The 26461-nt window shown below is 36.8% G+C and overlaps 1 protein-coding gene across 2 annotated transcripts; it reads right to left on the bottom strand.

Annotated features, from left to right (window-relative positions):
• Nucleotides 1-6778: 6778 nt before the first annotated feature.
• Nucleotides 6779-25553, bottom strand: gart (phosphoribosylglycinamide formyltransferase). 2 transcript variants are annotated; one of them, XM_041782262.1, is made up of 23 exons: nt 25474-25553; nt 25174-25268; nt 22853-23002; nt 22467-22562; nt 22206-22380; nt 21525-21636; nt 20923-20991; nt 20706-20831; nt 20520-20607; nt 13704-13789; nt 13356-13524; nt 12901-13132; nt 12557-12651; nt 12215-12324; nt 11103-11301; nt 10765-11016; nt 10442-10594; nt 10016-10219; nt 9788-9937; nt 8328-8458; nt 7607-7748; nt 7398-7513; nt 6779-7316 (listed from the first exon to the last, which is right to left on the bottom strand). In XM_041782262.1, the coding sequence occupies exons 3-23, from the start codon at nt 22995-22997 to the stop codon at nt 7119-7121; spliced, it is 3048 nt and encodes a 1015-aa protein (XP_041638196.1). In that variant the 5' UTR covers nt 22998-23002; nt 25174-25268; nt 25474-25553; the 3' UTR covers nt 6779-7118. The 2 variants fall into 2 exon arrangements, with proteins under 2 accessions (XP_041638196.1, XP_041638197.1); XM_041782263.1 differs by having other exon boundaries at nt 25174-25368; nt 25474-25505.
• Nucleotides 25554-26461: the final 908 nt, after the last annotated feature.

Here is a 26461-nt window from a genome sequence, read left to right as displayed (position 1 = left end):
CTATAGCATGACGTTTTTTTGTCAAATTTTGACATAGTATAATATAATGCGTTTCATGACCAATTTTGCGAGAACATGCTATAGCATGACGTTTTCTGTCAAATTTTGACATAGTATAATAAGATGTTTTTCATGACCAATTTTGCGACGACGTACTATAGCATGACATTTTTTTGTCACATGTTGACAGTATAATATGATGTATTTCATGACCAATTTCGAGACAACATGCTACAACATTACGTTTTTTGTCAAATTTTGACATAGTATAATATGATGTTTTTTAATGACCAATTTTGTGACGACATGCTATACCATGACATTTTTTGTCAAATTTTGACATAGTATAATATGATGTTTTTCATGACCCATTTTGTGATGACATGCTATAGCATGACGTTTTTGGTCAAATCTTGACAGCATAATATGATGTTTTTCATGACCTATTTTGCGACGACATGGTATAGCATGACGTTTTTTGTCAAATTTCGACATAGTATAATATGATGTTTTTCATGACCAGTTTTGTGACATGCTATGGCATGATGTTTTTTGTCAAAATTTGACTTAGTATGATATGATTGATAATATGATAATATGATTTTTTTTTTATGACCAATTTTGTGATGACATGCTATACTATGACATTTCTTGTCAAATTTTGACATAGTATAATAAGATATTTTTCATGACCAATTTTGTGACGACATGCTATAGTATGACATTTTTTGTCAAATTTTTACATAGTATAATAAGATGTTTTTCATGACCGATTTTGCGACAACATGCTATAGCATGACGTTTTTTGTCATATTTTGACATAGTATAATATGATGTTTTTCGTGACCAATTTTGCGTCAACATGCTATAGCATGACGTTTTTTGTCAAATTTTGACTTAGTATAATAAGATGTTTTTCATGACCGATTTTGCGACAACATGCTATAGCATGACGTTTTTTGTCAAATTTTGACATAGTATAATATGATGTGTTTCATGACCAGTTTTGCGACGATATGCTATAGCATGATGTGTTTTGTCAAATGTTGACAGTATAATATGATGTATTTCATGACCAATTTCGAGACAACATGCTACAACGTTACATGTTTTGTCAAATTTTGACATCGTATAATATGATGTGTTTCATGACCAATTTTGCGAGGACATGCTATAGCATGAGGTTTTTTGTCAAATTTCGACATAGTATAATATGATGTTTTTCATGACCCATTTTGTGATGACATGCTATAGCATGACGTTTTTTGTCATATTTTGACATAGTATAAGATAATGTTGTTCATGACCCATTTTGTGACGACATGCTATAGCATGACGTTTTTTGTCAAATTTTTACATAGTATAATAAGATGTTTTTCATGACCAATTTTGTGACAACATGCTATAGCATGACATTTTTTGTCACATGTTGACAGTATAATATGATGTATTTCATGACCAATTTCGAGACAACATGCTACAACATTACGTGTTTTGTCAAATTTTGACATAGTATAATGTGATGTTGTTCATGACCAATTTTGTGACGACATGCTATAGCATGACATTTTCTGTCAAATTTTGACATAGTATAATATGATGTTTTTCATGACCAATTTTGTGACGACATGCTATAGCATGACATTTTCTGTCAAATTTTGACATAGTATAATATGATGTTTTTCATGACCAATTTTGTGATGACACTTTTTGTCAAATTTTGACATAGTATAATATGATGTTTTTTAATGACCAATTTTATGACGACATGCTATAGCATGACACTTTTTGTCACATTTTGACAGCATAATATAATGTTTTTCATGACCCATTTTGTGACGACATGCTATAGCATGACATTTTTTGTCAAATTTTGACATAGTATAATATGATGTTTTTCATGACCAATTTTGCAACAACATGCTATAGCATGACGTTTTCTGTCAAATTTTTACATAGTATAATAAGATGTTTTTGATGACCAATTTTGCAACAACATGCTATAGCATGACGTTTTTTGTCAAATTTTGACAGCATAATATGATGTTTTTCATGACCAATTTTAGGATGCCGTGCTATAGCATGATGTGTTTTGTCACATTTTAACAGCATAATATGATGTTGTTCATGACCAATTTTGAGACGACATGCTATAGCATGATGTTTTTTGTCAAATTTTGACATAGTATAATAAGATGTATTTCATGACCAATTTCGAGACAACATGCTACAACATTACGTGTTTTGTCAAATTTTGACATAGTATAATATGATGTTTTTCATGACCAATTTTGTGACGACATGCTATAGCATGACACTTTTTGTCACATTTAAAAAGCATAATATAATGTTGTTCATGACCCATTTTGTGACGACATGCTATAGTATGACGTTTTTTGTCAAATTTTGACATAGTATAATATGATGTTTTTCATGACCAATTTTAGGATGACATGCTATAGCATGACGTTTTTTGTCAAATTTCGACATAGTATAATATGATGTGTTTCATGACCAATTTTGCGACGACATGCTATAGCATGACATTTTTTGTCAAATGTTGACAGTATAATATGATGTATTTCATGACCAATTTTGAGACAACATGCTACAACATTACGTGTTTTGTCAAATTTTGACATAGTATAATATGATGTTTTTCATGACCAATTTTGTGACGACATGCTATAGCATGACGTTTTTTTGTCAAATTTTTACATAGTATAATATGATGCGTTTCATGACCAATTTTGCGAGAACATGCTATAGCATGACGTTTTCTGTCAAATTTTGACATAGTATAATATGATGTGTTTCATGACCAATTTTGCGAGGACATGCTATAGCATGACATTTTTTTGTCACATGTTGACAGTATAATATGATGTATTTCATGACCAATTTCGAGACAACATGCTACAACATTACGTTTTTTGTCAAATTTTGACATAGTATAATATGATGTTTTTCATGACCAATTTTGTGACGACATGCTATACCATGACATTTTTTGTCAAATTTTGACATAGTATAATATGATGTTTTTCATGACCCATTTTGTGACGACATGCTATAGCATGACGTTTTTTGTCAAATCTTGACAGCATAATATGATGTTTTTCATGGCTAATTTTAGGATGCCATGCTATAGCATGACACTTTTTGTCACATTTTAACAGCATAATATATTGTTGTTCATGACCCATTTTGTGATGACATGCTATAGTATGACGTTTTCTGTCAAATTTTGACATAGTATAATATGATGTTTTTCATGACCAATTTTGCAACAACATGCTATAGCATGACGTTTTCTGTCAAATTTTTACATAGTATAATAAGATGTTTTTCATGACCAATTTTGCAACAACATGCTATAGCATGACGTTTTTTGTCAAATTTTGACAGCATAATATGATGTTTTTCATGACCAATTTTAGGATGCCGTGCTATAGCATGATGTGTTTTGTCACATTTTAACAGCATAATATGATGTTGTTCATGACCAATTTTGAGACGACATGCTATAGCATGATGTTTTTTGTCAAATTTTGACATAGTATAATAAGATGTATTTCATGACCAATTTCGAGACAACATGCTACAACATTACGTGTTTTGTCAAATTTTGACATAGTATAATATGATGTTTTTCATGACCAATTTTGTGACGACATGCTATAGCATGACACTTTTTGTCACATTTAAAAAGCATAATATAATGTTGTTCATGACCCATTTTGTGACGACATGCTATAGTATGACGTTTTTTGTCAAATTTTGACATAGTATAATATGATGTTTTTCATGACCAATTTTAGGATGACATGCTATAGCATGACGTTTTTTGTCAAATTTCGACATAGTATAATATGATGTGTTTCATGACCAATTTTGCGACGACATGCTATAGCATGACATTTTTTGTCAAATGTTGACATTATAATATGATGTATTTCATGACCAATTTTGAGACAACATGCTACAACATTACGTGTTTTGTCAAATTTTGACATAGTATAATATGATGTTTTTCATGACCAATTTTGTGACGACATTCTATAGCATGACGTTTTTTTGTCAAATTTTGACATAGTATAATATGATGCGTTTCATGACCAATTTTGCGAGAACATGCTATAGCATGACGTTTTCTGTCAAATTTTGACATAGTATAATATGATGTGTTTCATGACCAATTTTGCGAGGACATGCTATAGCATGACATTTTTTTGTCACATGTTGACAGTATAATATGATGTATTTCATGACCAATTTCGAGACAACATGCTACAACATTACGTTTTTTGTCAAATTTTGACATAGTATAATATGATGTTTTTCATGACCAATTTTGTGACGACATGCTATACCATGACATTTTTTGTCAAATTTTGACATAGTATAATATGATGTTTTTCATGACCCATTTTGTGACGACATGCTATAGCATGACGTTTTTTGTCAAATCTTGACAGCATAATATGATGTTTTTCATGGCTAATTTTAGGATGCCATGCTATAGCATGACACTTTTTGTCACATTTTAACAGCATAATATATTATTGTTCATGACCCATTTTGTGATGACATGCTATAGTATGACGTTTTCTGTCAAATTTTGACATAGTATAATATGATGTTTTTCATGACCTATTTTGCGACGACATGGTATAGCATGACGTTTTTTGTCAAATTTCGACATAGTATAATATGATGTTTTTCATGACCAGTTTTGTGACATGCTATGGCATGATGTTTTTTGTCAAAATTTGACTTAGTATAATATGATTGATAATATAATATGATTTTTTTTTTATGACCAATTTTGTGATGACATGCTATACTATGACATTTCTTGTCAAATTTTGACATAGTATAATAAGATATTTTTCATGACCAATTTTGTGACGCCATGCTATAGTATGACATTTTTTGTCAAATTTTTACATAGTATAATAAGATGTTTTTCATGACCGATTTTGCGACAACATGCTATAGCATGACGTTTTTTGTCATATTTTGACATAGTATAATATGATGTTTTTCGTGACCAATTTTGCGACAACATGCTATAGCATGACGTTTTTTGTCAAATTTTGACTTAGTATAATAAGATGTTTTTCATGACCAATTTTGTGACGGCATGCTATAGCATGACGTTTTCTGTCAAATTTTGATATAGTATAATATGATGTGTTTCATGACCAATTTTACGAGAACATGCTATAGCATGACGTTTTCTGTCAAATTTTGACATAGTATAATATGATGTGTTTCATGACCAATTTTGCGACGACGTCCTATAGCATGACATTTTTTGTCACATGTTGACAGTATAATATGATGTATTTCATGACCAATTTCGAGACAACATGTTACAACATTACGTGTTTTGTCAAATTTTGACATAGTATAATATGATGTTTTTCATGACCAATTTTGTGACGAGATGCTATACCATGACATTTTTTGTCAAATTTTGACATAGTATAATATGATGTTTTTCATGACCCATTTTGTGACGACATGCTATAGCATGATGTGTTTTGTCAAATCTTGACAGCATAATATGATGTTTTTCATGGCTAATTTTAGGATGCCATGCTATAGCATGACACTTTTTGTCACATTTTAACAGCATAATATATTGTTGTTCATGACCCATTTTGTGATGACATGGTATAGCATGACGTTTTTTGTCAAATTTCGACATAGTATAATATGATGTTTTTCATGACCAGTTTTGTGACATGCTATGGCATGATGTTTTTTGTCAAAATTTGACTTAGTATAATTTGATTGATAATATGATAATATGATTTTTTTTTATGACCAATTTTGTGACGACATGCTATAGTATGACATTTTCTGTCAAATTTTGACATAGTATAATATGATGTTTTTCATGACCAGTTTTGTGACATGCTATAGCATGATTTTTTTTTGTCAAAATTTGACATGGTATAATATGATGTTTTTCATGACCAGTTTTGTGACATGCTATAGCATGATGTTTTCTGTCAAAATTTTGACATAGTATAATAATTTATTTTTCATGACCGATTTTGCGACGACATGCTATCGCATGACGTTTTTTTGTCAAATTTTGATATAGAGGAGGGGAAAAGTGGGTCAGTAGCAACATTGCACATATATAAATATTATGGGTACACACAAATATTTACAGATGGATCAAAGAATACAGAGACAGGTCGTCTGTCAGCAGTATATGTCATACCTGAATTAGGAATCAAGGAAGTCACAGAAATAACTGATCATCTATCAGTATTTAAGTAGAACTTATAGCAATAATCGTGGCACTACAGTAGGTAGATATCCAGCCACTCTGGATATTAATATGTACAGATTCTCTTTCAGCTCTAGAAAGTTTGCAGTCATTTAACTCATGGGAGACAAGAGCGTATTTGTGAAATATCAATGAAAGATTGTGAATATGACATTATGTGTTAAATTTGGATGTTGAGCTACATGGAAATGAACTTGCTGATAAATATGCTAAGAAAGCACTCAAGTCAGAAAATGTATTAATTACAAAAAACTTGGTAAAACAGAAGCAAAAACATATTTTTATGGATCATGGAGATTTAAAAAAGTGATAGAGGAAAATGAAGAAATATTTAGTATTAGCGAAATGTTAAATAAACCAACAAAAGATAAAACCATGAGATTTGTAATTGAGTTCTTAATACAGGATTAATGGGAAAAATAATATGTCTTTATCTACCAATGAACGATAATAATTAAACAAAACATATGTATGCAGGCAGGTTTAATGGAACAGTAACAGTTTGACATTCATCAGACATTTAACAGGACAGCATGATAAATTGAACTCGTTCTTTACAGACTTGTTCCAGTGCAGCTACCATTTCTAAAAAGGTGACAATGGAATGTAGTTTTGTTTCACAAATCTTAGAATTTAAGGCCAACTTGCATTTATTAACACTAAAAGGATCATATCTTGGCTTCAGTTCTTAAGTTTTAATGTGTTTTCTATTCATCCAGTTTTTTAGTGTATTTTTGTGTTATCAAACCAGTTTTACAGGATTAAGATGCTAGACAAGTGAAATTAATGGCCATTGAGCCTTTTTTTTTTAATTCTGTGTGTTTGACTTCCACACGATGTGTCCATCCTCTGCTAGTCTGACCGCTCGGCTGGCCACCAGCTCCAGAGCAGCAGGGAATGCTCGATGCTCTGCCTCCCTGATTCTGTCTGACAGACTCTCCTCCGTGTCCCCGACCATCACGGGCACCGCCTCCTGCACGATGATGGCCCCAGCATCTACCTCTTCCTGAACACGGATGGACAACAAACGCATCAGCTGTGTGACAACAAAAAATATCAAGTGTTGTATTAATAACGTCACACTTACTGCTACAAAGTGCACCGTGCAGCCTGCGACCCTCACTCCAGCCTGCAGAGCCTGTTTCTGGGCGTTCACGCCTTTGAATGAGGGCAGCAGGGACGGATGGATGTTCAGTAACTTTCCTGTAACAGCGAAAAACAAAGGCACAAACTGACAGCTGTCCTTCAGGTTTACAATCACGTTACTTTAAAAATGTAGACAATTAAATTACATACCATTCCATTTCTTGACAAAAGTTCCTGTGAGGATTCTCATGAATCCGGCCAGGCACACGAGCTCCACGTTGAATTCTTCCAGCACGCGATCGATGGTGCCGTCAAACTCTGCTCGGCTCCCGTACAGTTTGTGGTCAACAACCTTGTGAGGAGGCAAACAACACCATTCAGTCTTGACTTAATCTTACGAATCTTGCCTGGACATTAAAGTCAAGTATAGAGTACAAGACAATACTCAAATCAGGGTTCCTACAAGCTTTTAAAAGATCAAAATAAAGTCTTTTTGATACCTGAACTGAGAGATATGAAGACCACGTTTTGCAAGATGAGCAGTCAAAAATAAGAGGCATGAGATTTCTTCATAGACTGCACCAGGACTAAAATTTCTTATTTAATAAACTATAAATTTTAAAAACGGTATAAGGCAAAATTGTTTTAGGCCATAAACACCCAAATTTGATAGTTTCTGCCACATTTAATCCTCTATTCATTTATCATGACACATTATTGGTGCTGAGCTGATTCCAGACAGTTTTACCTTTAACAAGGAGAAATGTACTTTTTTTTGTTTTGCACTTGGAAAACATTTTCATAAACTTTTGATTAAAAGTTGTATGAATGTAAAACTTGGCTCCACTTTGTCATCATTCTAGATTATGTTGCATCATTGTACCATTTTGCACCATAAAATTGAGTGTTGTGATCCATGGTTATATTTTACCCGTGTCTGAATGCCAGCCAGAGACGCTCTCTTCAGGCCCTGAACTCCCGGTCTGTTGGAGATGACGACCACGATCTCTGCAGAGCTGGACGGACATTTAGCCTGCTCTATCAGCGCCTGCAGGTTGGTGCCTAGAGAAACAGAACAATTTTCAATCAATCAGTCAGTTAATTAAACTTTATTTCAGAAAGTGATAATCAACTGGAGGCCCGGGGGCCACATCAGGCCCCCAACATCTTCCCATATTAGCAACAAACTCATTGATAGACAACATAACAGCCAGAGAAATAGTCAACTGGAATATTTCGCCCCTTGTGACTGGCTGCTATATAGGGACTGATCTCAATGTTAAAGCCTAGATAAAGATATTTAAACAAAATAATAATAAGATATAGGACAAAAAATTCAAAGAATGAATTAATGAAACAAAAAACATTTCAATTAATAAAATACAATAGAACAATGATAAAAAAAAAAGGTTTTTTAAATGGTTAAGAGCCTTTAAAACTGTAAAAAAAAGTTTTGATAGCCATGACTAGATTTAAAATACAAAAAAAACACTGTACATAAAACATTAAAATTTTAATCTAAAGCTCCTTAAATAAAAATATAATCCACTCTTAGAATATCAACAAACTAATCAACACCTGCGAGTTAATCTAACCTCAGTTAATATTTTACTGCAGACATGAGTGTTTATTTATGTAAATTTTGTCCAAAAAATTCTTTCTGTTATCTCAAAACAATCCTTCAAACTTTAATTTCAAAAGAAAGCCCCCTTTGCACACATCTTTCTGAACGATTCTGGAAAATTCAGGAAAACCTGTCCAGGAAAAAATTCGGAATGTCCCAAAAAACAGGAAGCTTCCCAGGACGCATGTCATGATACATGGCAGATAAGAAACAGCCACATATGCAGTAATGACTGAGATTTGCCTTTACATGAGGGCTATGAATGACCTTCTTGTAGTGTCAACAACAAATAAAGAAATCAATCTGGCAGAGCACACAATTCAGCCAGGCATTTCAAAAGGCACCCCAGATGGTTAATATCAGACATATACAAGGTTTTAACCTAGTCTTGTTTCATCTTTTATTTTATTTTTTCACTTTTTTCATGATTTTCATTTTTAAAAATATTTTCAAAAAACTTCCCCCCATTTTTGGGGGGAATTTTTTTTCATCATTATTTTTCATATTTTTTGGGACATTTTTTCCTTTTTTTCATAATTTTATTTGATTTTTTCAGATTGTCTTTTTTTCTTGATTTTTTTTCAAAAATGTTTTCCTGCCAGTCATTTTCCAGAACATTTCAAGCATCCTTTCACTTGCTCACTCTGACTTCGAGCAAAAATGGCCAAAAAACCTGTAAACTCAGGAGAAAAATCCTCCATTTGCAGCTTTCACACGTGCTGATCACCTTGACATTTTCTGGCACTTTCCAGGAGTTTTGTACACACCTGTGCCCGAGATAAGAACTCCTACTCGTGTCTTCTTCTGTGGCTTGCAGCTGTCACCATTATTCTGCCCCACAGTTAGCTCTTCACATGACGTAGCTCCTCCGTTCAGCAGGCTGTGTTTCAGGTTGCGTACCACCACGGACTCTGCACCTGCAAAAGCAAACATTTACATCCATGAATGTTGAATAATGCCGTTTATGATGTGTATTCAATATTTCTGAGTCTAACCTGGCTGCTTATGTGCCAGTGAGCCCACGATCCAGGCCTCCTCCTGTGCTTGGAGCTGACGTAAGACCCTCTGAGCATCCAAAGGAGAGACCACCAGCACCGCTCCCAGGCCGCAGTTGAAAGTGCGAGCCATCTCGTCCTCACTCAGCGCTCCTTCCTTATGGAGCCACGAAAACACAGTGGGGATGCTCCACCGAGATGCATCTGAGTCACGAAGAGTATAAATATCAACAAGAAAGAGCTAAAAACAAGCACACAGTGAAGGTCACAGAATTAAATGCATCAGCATAGAAAATAATGCTAACCCCATAAAAATAAAGAATTATGTAGATGAAGAGGCAAACCAACTCTGCAGACTGTTGACATCAACATTTTCCCAGCTTGTGCTGAATCAGAGAACGGAAAGTGTGCGTGCTTTCATCTCACCTAAATCGACAGCCAGCTCAGAGGGCAGCACCCGCGGGATGTTCTCCAGCAGCCCTCCTCCTGTGATGTGGGCGTACGCTTTGACGGCTCCGCTGCAGAGGATTGGCAGCAGCAGACGACTGTAGATCTTTGTGGGAGTCAGCAAAACCTCGCCTGGGAGAAGAGATGGGGTCAGATGGTAAGAGCAACAAGGGTTAAAGTGAAAGAAGTTTATCAGAGAAGCTTTTCCAGGACAAAGGATGGTAAAGAGTGAAGTAAAATCAAAGAACGGAAAAAAGGTTTTTGATTCTTCCCTTAGAAATACTCGCTCAACATTTACTCACCCACAGTCTGTCCCGTCTTTCCAAAAGGAGCAGGGGAGCTGTAGCTGAGGCCAGCTCTCTCCAAAACTTTACGCACCAGACTAAAGCCGTTACTGTGGACCCCAGAGGACGCCAACCCGATCAGAATGTCCCCCTCAGCTATGTCCCCCAGCCGAGGCAGCAGAGCTCCTCTCTCCACCGCTCCCACACAGAACCCGGCCAGGTCGTACTCTCCAGGAGCGTAGACGCCCGGCATCTCTGCCGTCTCACCGCCTGAGCACACAGACAGAGACATAAAATAAACCCAACGAGAAGGGAGCGTTCAGGTGAATCCTCAAATAGAGCGCCTCCTCTCTCACCCAGCAGAGCACAGCCGGCCATCTCACAGGCCTTGGCGATGCCACCGACCACCGAGGCAGCTACGTCCACGTCCAGGCGGCCGCAGGAGAAGTAGTCCAGGAAGAAGAGCGGCTCTGCACCCTGAGCCAGCACGTCGTTCACACACATGGCCACCAGATCCTGACCGAGACCACCATGCTGTCCACATGCCTGGGCGATCTGAAGTAAAGTTCAACTGGTTGTAAAAGAAAATCTTCTTTTTCTGCTCCAACTTTGTGAGAAACTGTTTTGACACACGCACACAACACATGATTTTTTAAGCCAGATTTGCCTCCCTGGATGATAGTGTGGGCATATCTAGAGAGGAGGCTCATCAGATTCCTTCAGTCAGGAACACTCAGACATTTTACCCTTTTGTTGCAAAATGGATTTATAGTTTTACATGTCAGAGAAGGCTCTGCTCAAAAGATGCTCCCTGGGTTAGTCAAGCAGCATGCTTTGACTTTCCAGGGAACGCACAGCTAGAAACCCCCAAATAGATAAGATATTCCTTTATTAGTCCTACAGGGGGAAATTCCAATATAGAATATATAATAACAATACTATAAGACAGAATCATTAATGACAATGGGTACTGAACACAATAAAATTAGTTCAAAAGCAATAGAGAGTAGCATGAAGCGCAATATGAGGGTGCAACAGGCTTAAGCTATGAAGGAGGTCAAGCCTTGCCAGCAGCAGCAAGGCCTTAAATTTCAAAAGTAAAATTTAAGACTTTTATTGCCTTAACTTTCAAAAGTTGATACCTTTTAAGACTTTTTAAGGCCTCTGATTTTAAAGGTCAAATTTAAGACTAGTTTAGACATTTTATGGCCTCAAAACTAAAAACTTTGTATAACCTTATATTAAAAGTCCAATTTAAGACATTTTTAGGGCTTAAATTTCAAAAGTGCAACTAAAAACTTTCTATGGGCTTAAATTTCAAAAATCAAATCTAAGACTTTAAGGATCTGCATTTGCATTTTGTCTTGTGTTGTACAGATCTGGCAATGAAACAGATTTTGATTCTAAAAAATGAAATATTAAAACCAATTAATTTTAAAATCTTTGTAACTATAAAGTTGTTTATCACCTTCAGTTTGGTCCCGACTCCATCCGTCCCTGATACGAGGATCGGGTCGACAAATCCCGCAGCCTTCAGGTCGAAGAGCCCAGCAAAGCCTCCCAGCTCAGCATTACACCCTAATGAAGGGAAAACAGCTATTACTGAAATGTTCCTGCTTTAATCTTTCATTTCTATATTTAGAATCTCTAATAGCAACGATACAAATGACACCATTTACTGAAAACAGAGCAATTTGTGTCTTAATGAGAGAAAGTCTTCAGTCTCTGATGACTCAGAGCTGTGAAAACAACATGAACTGCATCTGTCCCTGGATGCTGCTTCTTCTTATTAATCCATGAGAGAAATTACCGGCTCTAGATGTCGCCTTGGCCAGAGGTTTGATCATGTCCACCAGCTTGTTGCCGGCGGCGATGTCCACCCCGCTGTCCTTATAGGTGAGACCTCTGTCAGAGACACAGAGTGAAATCAGGCCCGTCTACTGCTAATGATGGAGGCTTTAAAGTCTAAAACATGAATCTGCTTGTGATTTAAAGAAAAACAAAGACACAGGAACATCCAAAGTGAAGAGCTTTTATTTATAAACAGGAAATACATCTTAGAAAAAAACGTACAAAAACAGAAATGTTCAGTACAAAACGAGAGCAGGAATGTTGTAGTGCTTTGTTTTCAGCATGTGTGACTCTCAAACACACCTCTGTTTGTTCAGGTGGGCGATGGCCCGGTGGCCGATGTCCCGGCGGTAGACGGCGCCTGGGAAGCCGATGGCTGCCACGCCCTGATTGGCTGCCTGCAGCGCCGCCTCCAGAGACGGTCTGACAGCGGTGACGGTGAGGACGCGCCCGCCGCTGGAGACCACGCCTCCGTCTTTCAGGGCGGTACCAGCGTGGAAAACCTGCAGCCCGGACTCCTGAACCTGGGACAAACCTGAGGGTCCAAACAGAAGGTCAGACGATCAGAACCAACTTCAACTCAAAGAGCAAAGAGCTTCTTCAATGTGATTTTAAGCTTTCATTAAGATGTTTAACACCACTTAAAAACATTTCTGTAGTCATGACAAATATTTCACTGAGTTTGCTCTATTTATTTTATATTTATTAAAAGTATAACTAAATAATAGATAAGCTATAAATAAAATGCAGATGTGCACCTGTAATTGATACTCCTTTCTTATAGGAGCCGGGGTATCCTTCACTGGCCATCACCACAGTGACTGCAGAGCTGTCCTGGTGCCACACGGGGGCGCTGGAGGCCAGTTTACCATTCAAGGTGTTCAGGAGGACTTCATACAGGTCGCTCTTCAGGAGTGGAAGCAGCACCTGAGAGTGACAACAGCTATTTAATGTGATTATCTTCACACATGCACTCCAAGACAAGAGGGTGGGGTCTAAGGATGGAAGGAAAGGTGGATGAAGCACCAGAGTCCAATATGAGACAATTATTTCTGGGTAGCTCACTCAGCTTTGCGATAAAGGATGGAGGAGGAAGTAGAGCTCACCTGACACTCAGGGTCTCCAAAGCGACAGTTGAACTCGAGGACTTTGGGCCCCTGCTTCGTCAACATCAGGCCAGCATACAGGACGCCTGCAACACGAGAGACACATACAAAAGTTCATAAATCTGAAAAAGAAACTCAGCAAACAGAACAGAAACAGGATTGTATCTGACACATTTCTGTTTCTTTGGTGATAAATACACGTTTCCTCTTATCTTTAAAGAACACAATGTGCAGAGAAAGCTATTATTTTACAGAAGATACTGCATTTTTTGCACATGCAATTTTTTTGTCACTTGTAAATTTGATTTAAAATTACATTACACCAGTTTTAATTAAGTCATCACAAACTGTTTCATAGCTGCAGCTGCAAAGTCCCTGCACAGACATAAATGGTACCTCTGCCTGCGAACACCTCAGTGCATTTTATCAGAGAATGTCGGAAGTCTCTTTTTTCCTTCTCTTAGTTTATTTTGGTTATCTTTTGATCTTCTGTTTTTTAGCCAGTATCCCCAGACACTTTCACTTTCTTGATTTTTTTGTTGACGCTGAACTATTTTCAATAAAGCAACATCTCTTGGCCCTCTTTGTGTCTTTGTGATTAAATTCTGTATAACGAGATTGTAACACTGATTAACAATGTAGTTTGTAGAGGGTTGTGTGTGTTTTAGTGTTTTTATAAAGGACTGGTTCTCTACTGGCGGGTCAGGACCCAAAAGTGGCCATAGAGCTGTTTTCAGTGGGTCATGGATGTGTGTCTAGTATTAAAAATAGTCTTTAAATGCTAGGATTGTGTTCTTACAAGAAACGCACCTGTTAACCAGTGAAACTTTAAAAATCAAACGAAGGTGGTTGGGACAGGTCTTCTCATCTTCTTATTCAACAAATTCAAGGGGTGTATTGATTTTAATTCACAAATCTATTCCAATACAAATAAGCAAAATCATAGAAGACTCCAATGGCAGATTTTTAATAGTTCAAGGTTACCTGTTTAACACACAGCTCAATTTAATAAACATATATGGACCTAACAATGATAATGACAAGTTTTACAACAATTTATTTTTAAGAATTTCCACAATGCCAGGTAAACACATCATTGCAGGAGATTTTAATTGCGTTTTGGACCCAAAAAAGATAGATCTAGTGGCATTGATATTACTCATACAAAATCTAGGAAAACTTTACATTATTTCATTAAAGAATTAAATCTTATTGATGTATGGAGACATCTAAATCCTTTAAAGAAGGAATATTCCTGTTATTCCGGCACCCACAGGAGTTACTCTAGGATAGATTTCTTCTTGGTGTCAGCAGAACTTCTTTCTACTATCAAAGACTGCCACTATAACAGCATAGTTATTTCAGATCATGCTGTGGTTTCTATGACCTTCGTGGACCCAAAGTTGATTCGTAAATCCACAAAATGGAGATTTCACATAAAATGGATGAAGGACATCAATTTTTTAAAGTTCTTAGGCGAGCAAATTGATACCTATTTTGAGATTAATTTATCTCAAACTTCTGCCACAATTAGATGGGAAGCCTTTAAGGCATTTCTTAGAGGGCAGATTATTAGTTATACTAGCAGAAGAACTAAAGAATCACACAAAGAACTTAAAAGCTTAGAAATGGAAATTAGAACACTTGAGAACAAAATTTTTCAGCAAGGACAGAATACTCAAGAAGAATCAAGACAACTACTAATAATGAGAACTAAATACAATAACTTGACATCTGAAAAAGCAGCTGCAAATCTAATTAGGCTCAAACAGAATTATTACGATCAGGGTGAAAAACCAGGAAGGCTACTTGCGTGGCGCATAAAACAACAATCAGAGAGGGCAATAAATACTTTAGAGGGTAACGATGGTAAAAATATCACTGATCCTTTGGAAATTAATAACAAGTTCAGAGACTTTTATACAAAATTATACACGTCTGAATATAACAATAGGAATAATCTACAGGACAACTTTTTAGATGAACTTAACATTCCAAAAATTTCAGAGGAAAATAAAAGAAATTTAGACAAACAGCTAAGCATTGTTGAGGTATCAGAGGCAATAGCTGCATTGAAGGCTGGAAAAACAGCAGGTCCGGATGGCATTCCCATTGATTTATATAAACATTTTAAGGATAAACTGATAATGCCTCTTTACGAGATGTACTTAGAATCTTTTGTTAATGGCTGTCTCCCAGAAACACTGAGAGAGTCTTTAATTATATTGCTTCCAAAACCCGGCAAAATTAATAATAAATGTGAAAACATGCGTCCAATAAGCTTAATAAACACAGATACAAAAATTCTCAGTAAAATTCTGGCAAGGAGGATGGAAGGTGTGCTACCAAGTATTGTGTTGGATGATCAAAATGGGTTCATAAAAGGAAGACAAGGGTTTCATAACGTAAGGCGTGTTCTTAATATCATTTATAATCAAAAAGGGGAAAGAGACACAGGACTCTTAACACTGGACGCAGAAAAAGCCTTTGATAGGGTCGAATGGCCCTATCTTTTTGAGGTTATAAACCGTTTTGGATTTGGGAATACTTTCTGTAATTGGGTCAGATTATTACATTTTAACCCTATGGCTGAGGTGTTAACAAACGAAGTTATATCAGAGCCTTTTAATATTACACGAGGTTGTCCTCAAGGATCACCTTTGTCACCTCTTCTATTTATTTTAGCTATAGAACCACTAGAACCACTAGCACTGGCAGTGAGAGGCAGCAAGCAAATTAATGGAATAAAAATTGGTAACAGAGATCACAGGATAGCTCTATTTGCGGATGAAGTAATCTTGTTTTTAAAACATTTAAGCATCTCTATTCCAGGACTTCTAGAATTAATAGGAAAATTTGGTAAAATTTCTGGTTATAAAGTAAATACAACTAAATCCTTACTTATGTTGCTTAATGAAGATGAGAGACAAGGTCCTGGACATTACATGTTTACTTTTAAAATGTCAAACAGCTTTACTTATTTGGGAATTAAAATATCCCCTCAGATGGAAAAAATAGTATCAACAAATTATGAAGATCTAATGGACTCTACAATTAAATCTATAGACAGGTGGATGCCTCTGCCAATATCCCTTATTGGGCAAATTAATGTATTGAAAATGAATATATTACCTAAATTTTTATATCTATTTCAAAATATCCCTCTGGCGCCACCTGAAGGAATATTTGAAAAATTTACAACACTCGTCACAAAGTTTATATGGAATAAGAAATGTCCTAGGATTCGTCTGTCCTTGTTATATCTCCCATTTGATGGTGGAGGGTTGAAGTGTCCAAACCTTTACATCTACTATCAGGCAGTACAGTTGAGAACGATAATGTTTTATTTTTGTAAAGAAAACATTCCGGCTTGGATGGATATAGAAGCATGTTCCACTCAGATACCATTACACTTGTATATGTATTCAGCAAAGTTGAAACAACTAAGAGCTGATACTACTCATCCTATTGTGCTCAATATGATAAATGTATGGTATGAGGTTAGGAAATACATGGGTATTTGTGATTCTCTGTCTCAGTTCAGTCCAATTTGGGGGAACAGTTTATTCAAGCCAGGCAGGCAAGATGGTGGATTCCAAACATGGGCAAGAAAAGGACTGAGTAAAGTGTCTGACCTTTTTAAAGAAAATGTTTTAATGACATTTGAGGATATATCTGTAACATATGATATCCCAAGGAAACATTTCTTTAAATACTTTCAATTGAGAAGTTTCATATATTCTATGCAAAATCAATCATTGGCAATTCCAGCTCTTTCTGCCCTAGAAGAATTTATGATCAAGGACTGCAAAACCAAGGGTTTGATCTCATTAATATATAGCAGGCTTATGTCTGGTTCGAATGAATCCTCAGTACCCAAACTTGAGACATGGAAGTCAAACCTGAATGTGAACATTACAAATACTGAATGGAACAAGATATGTGAAAAAGCTCAAACAAAAACTGCCAATACCAATTTAAAAATTCTTCAATATAATTGGCTAATGCAGACTTATATAACTCCTGTTAAGTTACATAAATATAATAATAATATACCTGATATCTGTTTCAAATGCAGAGATTTCCAAGGAACATTTATACATTGCATTTGGGATTGTGTGGAAATCCAAACATTTTGGAGGGAAGTCATAGATAAAATAAAGATCATTTTATCTGTAAATATTCCATTAGAACCTAAAATGATACTGTTGCATCTATATCCATCAAATCTCAAGTTAAAGGGAAAAGAATGTAGGTTTGTAGACTTTTCTATACTTCAGGCAAAACGAATGATTGCTATCAATTGGAAGAAAACCGCTGCACCAACTTTAGGTGCTTGGATTAAAAGTATGGTAAATTGTATGTCAATGGAGAGAATAACATATATCCTGAAAAATAAGCTTGAGATTTATAATGAAATATGGAAACCATTTGAGAAATTTATGAAAAACGGGGATATAGGAGAGTTTCTGCAGGAAGGAGACTGAGAGTAGGATAGCTGGAGAATCAAGGTGAAATTTCCCGGAGAGAATGGAGCAGGATTTATGTTATGGTTTATATAAGGCAAATATGTATGTGTGTATGCAAGTACAGATATTTTTATTTCTTTGCTTGCAAACTGGTATTTGAAAGAGAGTATCTAATGTTATGTTGAAAGAGGGTGGGTGTTGAATGTTTTCTTTTGTTAGAATGTTTGTTAATGTAAAAAGGAAAACAATTTACAATATAATGTTTGTACATTTATTGTGGATTATGCTACAAAACTTAATAAAAACATTTTTCAAAAAAAAAAAAAAAAATAGTCTTTAAAAAAGTCTATTAAGTATTTATTTAATGTATGAGTCTAACTAGCTTGAAAATTTTGGATAGTTGGTGTGATTTTTTTTTTTTTGAGTTGGCGGAGGGTCCTGAGGCCAGCTGAGAACTACTGGTGTAAAACTTCCTAAACAACCATGCACAGCTGAGAATGACTTCTCTGTCCTAAAGTATTAAGCTACTTCTTCTTCTTTAATGTACACAGATATAAAATATATTTTTTTTACTCAACTACAGATACGTGGGTTTATACCAGGAATATTCCTAATGACTTATTTCTTTCTCTGATGAACACACATTTGAATGCAGACTAGTCTAAGGATAAAAAACGCTAACAAGGCAGGCAAAATTTGGCTAAATTTACTGACAAATTATTGTCAGATGCACTGCTCTGTCTTGCATGTTGCATGGTAGAGTAAGCTTAGAAAAAAAAAAAAAAAGGAAAAGCTCGGTCTAAACGGTAGCAAAATCTACCAACCAGCAACACTGAAGCTCTCCAGTTAACATGTAATACTCAGTATTATCTGTTAAAATGTGAATATTTTACCATTTTTCTGGTTTCAGTCTTGTCTTTGGTTTTGAAAAAGGCTTTAAATGTACTCAAATTGTCAATGGGTAGTCAAAACAGACAAAATTCAGCTGTATTTCTGTAGTTCAAAATAGGGCTGAACGATTTGCAAACATAATCGGTTCATGTTTTTTTTCCCTAATTTTGCAATTTAATATCTGATTCTTATTAGGTTCCTCAACTTATGCATTTTTCAACAAATTCAAGCAATAAATCATTCTATATCATAATCCACAACTAGTCAGGAACACTCATCATATATTTAACCGTTTCATTGGAAAATGGATACACATTTTAACTTGACGGAGAAGGCTCTGCTCTAAGATGCTCCTTGGGTTATTCAAGCAGCTGTCTTTGAATTTTCAGGGAGTGCATGGCTAGAAACCCCCATATGGATTGATACATAAATGGCATTGTGCATTGAAAACAAAAATTATTTTAGAAGCAATTAATCCACAGAAGCATGAATCTGAATATGAGGGTGCAACAAGCTTTAAGCTAAAGGAGGCGGCTGGGGTGGGGGAGGTGAAGCTGGCTATAAGCTGACTGCAGTTGGGGTTATGAAATAATGATAGGCTTCATCAGTATTAGATAGAATAAACTAGTTCTATCTGCTCTTATTGCAAATTTGATACCCACTGCTTTATTGAAGGGGATTATGTCGCTCATTTTGACTAAAACAAAACATAAAACACAAAAAGGAGGATTCTTGCAAACCATTAAAAACATGACACTTGAATTACTGCATAATGTGCATGAAATCTCTGCTGCAAAAAATGAATGTATCAAACTGTTATTTTGACAAACCTCAAGTTAAAGAAATATTGCAGCTTCTGTGATTTGTAAATTGCAGCAGGCCATATTGCGAATCTAATTTGTGATTAATTATCCAGCCAAAGTTCAAAATACTACAGGAACCTTTCTCCTGTGAGATGCTCTCTGTTCACTGTGCTTGTTTACATCCAAAGAGTAGGGCAGTTTAAATATGGTGCTACTGATTATTGAGCGTCTGCCGCAAGAGTCACTGGTGTATCTGTGACAGCACAGCACCACCTATCATCGAGAAAATGATATTGACAAATTTAAACCTGTGATTTTGAGTTTTCTACAACTTTTCTATAGACAGACAAACATTGTGCTTGTTTATATCCAGGGAGTAGAGCAAAGACAGAGGGATCAATGTCCAATTTAAATATGATCATTTATTCTGTGGTCTAGTTTCATAGTTTAAAATCAGATTATCTTGGCCTTGGAAACATGATATTAAAACAGATTCATGTATATAGTCTTAGTTGTATCTATAGCTCTGGACATATCCTTCTCTCTGTCAGAGGAAGAGTTCCTCTAAGTGCATTAAGAGCATGTATGTAGCTTGTTACACATCACATCAGAGTTGGACCGGCTCCACATGAAGGCGATCTATGTGCACTTACCCACATAAGGAGCTCCCTCCTCCTTCATCCCATCCACAGTCTTCTGAAGCACCGTCTCTCTGATCTGCTGCAGCAGCTCCTGGCTCACCTACACAACACCCAGAGCAGAGTCAGGAGCAGAGGGAAGCACATTAAAGACGACCACTTTAATCCTGAGAAAACCAGAAAGGAAGAGGAAATACATACCTGAGGGGTGGGGCAGTAGGCCCCCATGCCACCGGTGTTTGGCCCGAGGTCGCCATCCTGCAGCCGCTTGTGATCCTGCGCCGGAGGCATCGGAGCCACAGAGGAGCCGTCACTGAAGCACAGACACTGGAAAAGAGTCGAAGAGGGATTAGCAGGAAGTTTTTTTAAAGCCTGAAGGAAAGGTTTGCTCGATATTGTCAAGGGTTTCCACACTCACAGACACTTCTTCTCCTTCTAAGAGCTCTTCAACCACCACAGTGTCCCCCGCAGATCCAAACGCTCGGTCCTGAACACAGTGAAACAAACAAAAGGGGAGAGTCTTTCAGAGCTGAACAAATTGGCCTAATTTCTGTGTTTCAGGAAGATAATTCTCTTCTATTTGAGATAAAAGTCAGAAAATTAATTACAAATATTTGCTGCAGAGTTTAATAAATCCAGTCAGCCAAAGAGAAAGGCTGGATTTAAATTTGCTGATTAATGGGGGGAAATTTAACACAGATTCAGCCTGAAACACAGACAAAAGTCTGATTTCTGCATCAACTCTTCATTGTAGCATAAGCCATAGGTTTGCATTAGGGCTCAAAAGTATCCTTCTTCCTTTATGTAACACTTTTGCACAACACACTTTTCAGATTGAGTATTACACAGAGACCCAAGCACACCAACATACAAGTATGTAGTACCCACAAAGATGGCTATGGCGTAGATTTGAAGCTTGAAAGTGTGACTCAATCATGAAGAAGTCATTTTTCTCCGACTACACAAAGACATTTCTTCTTCCTCCTCATAGCTTGTGAAAATGGCGAAGGATCCGCTCACCTTCATGATGTCCATCACAGCCTGACAGGCCTCGTCCTGGTTTTTGGCCACAATGACTCCTTTCCCCGCTGCCAGCCCGCTGGCCTTCACCACCAGCGCTGGGAAGTCAGCCCTGGAAGAGCCCGAAAACGATAAAACAAACTCAGCATCCATTCAGAGAAAAAAAACACATCTGGAACAGATGGTGAATGCCTGACACGGAGCATCAAATGTTTGTCTTTTGTGGCCCATTTAACTTCGGCAGCGAGCAGCATTGTTTGTCTGGGATGTGTATGGATGAAGGCTGTCAGAGTGTGGCAGATGTTCTGCTCCAGAGGCTTTATATGACCAGAAGAAATGACTTTCACAGAGTACAAAGAGTTTCCTCTTTGTCTTTAAAAGTTTAGAGACGATTGTTTTCTGTGACTTCTTTCATGTGAAGGCAGCCATCACATCTTTGGTCATTAACTCGTGAAAATATTGGAGAAAACAAAACTTCTCTGATGATTTCATTTTGCATGACGCTGCCAATTTTGAGTGTTTAATGGCTCTGAAAATAAACTTTCCCACTTCAAATCTTTACTGATTAAATTAATGTTTCCATCTCAATAAAAGCAGGGATTTAATTAGCTTTATAGTGCTTTTTTTTGTTGTAACTTGATAATAAATTAGCCCAAGCGGTGCTATTTGTGCTGTACTGACGTGCGAATGTATTTGCAGGCCTCTTCAGGGTCGGTAAAGGAGCCGTAGCGAGCTGTAGGAATGCCATGACGCTCCATGAACGCTTTAGAAAAGCTTTTGCTGGCCTCCAACTGAGCAGCTTTGGCAGACGGGCCGAAACACGGCACTCCGGCGGCAGACAGGTCATCGACAATACCTGGAGGAATTTAAAGTATAAGACTAAGTTATAAAAACAGGAAATAAAATTTTGATGTATAAATTAATAAGACTGATCTCCCTGACCTGCTGCAAGTGGCGCCTCAGGTCCCACCACGACGAGCCCCACATTGTGATCCTTGCAAAATTGAGCCAAGATGGTGTGATTACTCACTGAAACCTCTGCAAGAAGACAGACAAGGTGAGCAAGAGGGCTACCTTCTTCAGCTGCATGCATCCAGTGCTGGGCATGTTTGGTAATCCGTTAAATGTTTTAAAAAACATGATTCAAAAAATGAAAAAGAACCCAAAATAGGCAAGCCATTATCCCAGATTTACCTCTTGTGCTATAGTAATATAAATGTCATGAACATTGCGGTGTTTAAGGCATTTCTACAGATTTTTGTTATCCCATAGTGTAATTCAGTATTTCTAAATGTGTTATTTGGGCTATGTTTTAGTATTTTTTTTACCAGAGTTGCTGATCTTCCCACAGTTAGCTGTCCCAGCGTTCCCCGGGGCCACCAGCACCTGCTGAATCTGCTCCGACTGGGCCAGCTTCCAGGCCAACGTGTGCTCCCGTCCTCCGCCGCCAACCACCAGCACCTTCTCTGCCATTGAACCTAATGATATGATATCACACTCTAGCATTAAAACAATTCACACCTTTCAGGCCGGTGGACGGAACAACCTTCTCTTTAAGCGTTCATAAAGAAACCGTGTAATTGCATGCAGAGATTGACCTATGAGGAAAAGACTTCTAAGCTGTGCAGGAGCGGTGACCTTTTCTGCAGCCTGGGGTCTTATATTATCTGGTAATGCCACACTAACACGGATTCAATCAAGTGGAACAGAAACACAAGTCAACAATTAAATGCATGGTCACCGGGCAGAAGCTGCTGCAAGCAGGGGCTCATTTGCATAGAAAACCAAAGCAGTAATCAGGCTGAGATACAGTAAACGCTCACTGTCGTCTCAGTGTGGTAGAACAGTTCTTTTTTACTGAGTGCAAAGATTTGATCTAGAAGAAAATAAAAACATATTCTTCAAAGTTTTAACATTTTAGAAAGTTGGGGAAAATTGCAATTTCCAGATCCTAAGGTGAGAAAATTCTCTCTTTGGTCAAGCCTACCCTTTAAAACCCAAGGGGTTTTTGATGAAAATCAGAAGGATAGAAGAAGCAATTTTTCCATTTTTTTTGTATGAAAAATCTCCAAAGATTATCAAAATATCAGGTGATAAAAATACTTGAAAATTGCTCATTTGCAGCCATTTGTATGCACAAATCAAAGGGATACACTCTTGACTTATTGGTGGTTGTGGGAGTTTCATCTCTTGTCCTGAGCTTCCTAAACTTAAAAAAGACTTCACTTGGCTCACTTTAAATCCCAAAATGTTCACAATTTCACAGAAAATCAGCCAGAATAGAAACTAAAATACATTTGTTTGCACTTTAACAGCAATAAACTCAAACAAAACTCAACTATCAGAGTTCAACCCAGCCAATCTGCACTGACCTGACCTCTCTAAATTGTGCAACTGTGCTGTTTGCTATAGTGAAGATCTATATGTGCAGACATACATTGTTTAAAGCTGCACAGAGCCTTACGCAGTACAAAGGGCTGAGTGTTGCACAGTGGGTGCACACGCTCCACAATTAGATAAATCACTGGCTTTGATTGGAATCACTCCTGTCACGGGACTCACATGTCAGGGGAGAAAATCAAACGCATGGGGTCAACGATACTACTTTTTTAATGGGTGGTAACTTGTCTCATACTGAGCTCCCATGCTACTTTGCACCATGCTGCAACTGTAGGTCACGGCAAGTCAACTTTATTTACATGCCTAATCTTTTACTCAATGTGCTTCACATTCAAGTAATAAAGAATAACAACTGGGATAATATCTGCATGCCATGGCTCTAAAAAGTCGATTACTAGCATTGGCAGACATGCACATTTTGCTAATATTTTCCACCAGTATATCAGTCACACACATGGGCAGAATAAATGAAATTACAAGAATGATTTTCCTTATAAAACGAATGAAAATGTGGTAAAATGTCAGAGAACTTGTTCAAGTATTTAAGTCAATGCATGCTGTATTTGATGAGTGGTTCTCAAGTGGTGGGTCAGGACCGAAAAGTGGGTGCCTGTGAAACAAATAATGGGGAAAAATCTATTAAGTATGAAAGCCCCAAGTGGATAGAAACTCAAATAACTTATTTTACTGTTTTGCAATGATAAAAAGTTTATTTGAGTTGTTTTCTTCAAGCTTTAACTTATCTATCATTAATTTGTTCCCAAGAACAACCAAAATGCACGTTTTCATGAAAAACAGAGGGGAAAATGCATGCATATGTAGGTATATCCTTCCAGGGATGCTGTGATGTTGCTATTTTAAACATGTTCCTTTATCCTCTCTCCATCCTAGGTCCAAACTGTGACATTTCCAGTGAATACTTTTAGATTTGGATCACAATATCTCACTAAGGAGCCGATGATGGTGGATCCTGAGGCTACACCATCTGAGTAGCACTGATTTACATGACCTCACGTGCATGACTGTACATGCCACAGCATGGATAGTGCTGTTCATAACTTCAAATGAACATGTATGGTAATATCTTAGAGACGTATCATCAAATTCATTCAAAATTTACAGATACTAAAGCACAAGTCAAATGCATGTAATCTGCTTCGACATGGTAAAACAAGTATTTATGACTATTCTGGTAGTTTTAGGCAACATAAGCGCGTGCATAAACACATGACTCCTCAGTAGCACTCACCTGTATGTTAGTAGATGTGTGAAGCAGGAATTAGCCGGAGCCCAGTCAGTTCAGGACAGCGGTCTGAAGTGTCTCCTCTGCTCTCTGCCTGCACACTGACCGGGGATGTAACGTATGTTATCTCCTCTCACTCAAACACAGAACACACCACGTGTATCCAATAAATCACCGTGATGCTCCTAACGGCGCTAAATGCTGACAAAAGCGATGCAAAGTTAGCTAAAAGAGCTATTTGAGCTTCAAAGTGTCGTCTATGTTTAAGTCGGGTGTTTTGAAAGAGTACTTTTGTTTGTTTCTTACCCTTTTCTGCTGCCTGGGCTGGTCTGGAGCAACTTTTTTTTTTGGAAGTTTTAACTTCCGCGGAGAGTAACTGCCGAGTGCATCATGGGAAATGTAGTTAATCGATGAAACAGCCGTTTTAAGAGCAACAGAACCGCCAGTACCTAAAGAACAGCCTCCTTTGTCATCATCAACGGGTTGTTTTGGACAATCTGGTCAAAAGAAGCCCAATGAAAAGTTTAAACCAAATGCAAGTTTTCTCAACGGATTCAACTCATAAAATTAAAACGGTTTCATCAGAATATGAAGGTTTTTCAAATATCTGAATAAATTCAGCTATTAGGAGGAATGTCTACATGAAAATCTAAAATAACAACTTTAGGTTGGATAAACTGACAGCAAACCAAAAGAAATGAATTCACTTTAAGGAAGATACTGGCACCCACTGGTTTCCAGTAGGGCTGGGCAATTAATCAAAAATCAGTTTAAATCGCAATATGGCCTGCTGCAATTTTCAAATCGCAGAAGGTGCAATATTTCTTTAACCTGAAATTTGTGTCAAAAAAGTAGTTTAAAACTTTTTGCAGCAGAGATGTTACGCATTACATAATTATGCAATCGTTCAAGCGCCATTTTTTTAGAATAGTCTACACAAAATCCTTCGTTTTTCTTATTAAATAGGAGAACGACATAAAAATTACAATTCCCTTTAATACATCAATTCCAGTCCAATTTGTAATATGAGTCGAAAACATCACAATTAAAAAAAATTCAGTTTTTCAGCTCTAGTTTTATCTAATATTGTGTTGGTTATAATATAGAATGATTTATTGCATGTGTTTGTAGGTAAAAAAAAACACAATATAAGGAACTTAAGAAATAATTGCAATTGCAATACCAGGAGGAAAAAAAACGCGATTAGACTATTTTCCCAAATCGATCGCCCTAGTTTCCAGGCTATAATTGGTATCACCATCAATTTGAAAACAAGACAGGTAATCTGATCAGA

This window comes from Cheilinus undulatus, linkage group 24 (assembly GCF_018320785.1).
Source record: "Cheilinus undulatus linkage group 24, ASM1832078v1, whole genome shotgun sequence".
NCBI classification, from domain to species: domain Eukaryota; kingdom Metazoa; phylum Chordata; class Actinopteri; order Labriformes; family Labridae; genus Cheilinus; species Cheilinus undulatus.
The sequence above is the reverse complement of the archived record's forward strand: the minus strand, read 5'-3'. Positions and strand labels throughout refer to the sequence as shown.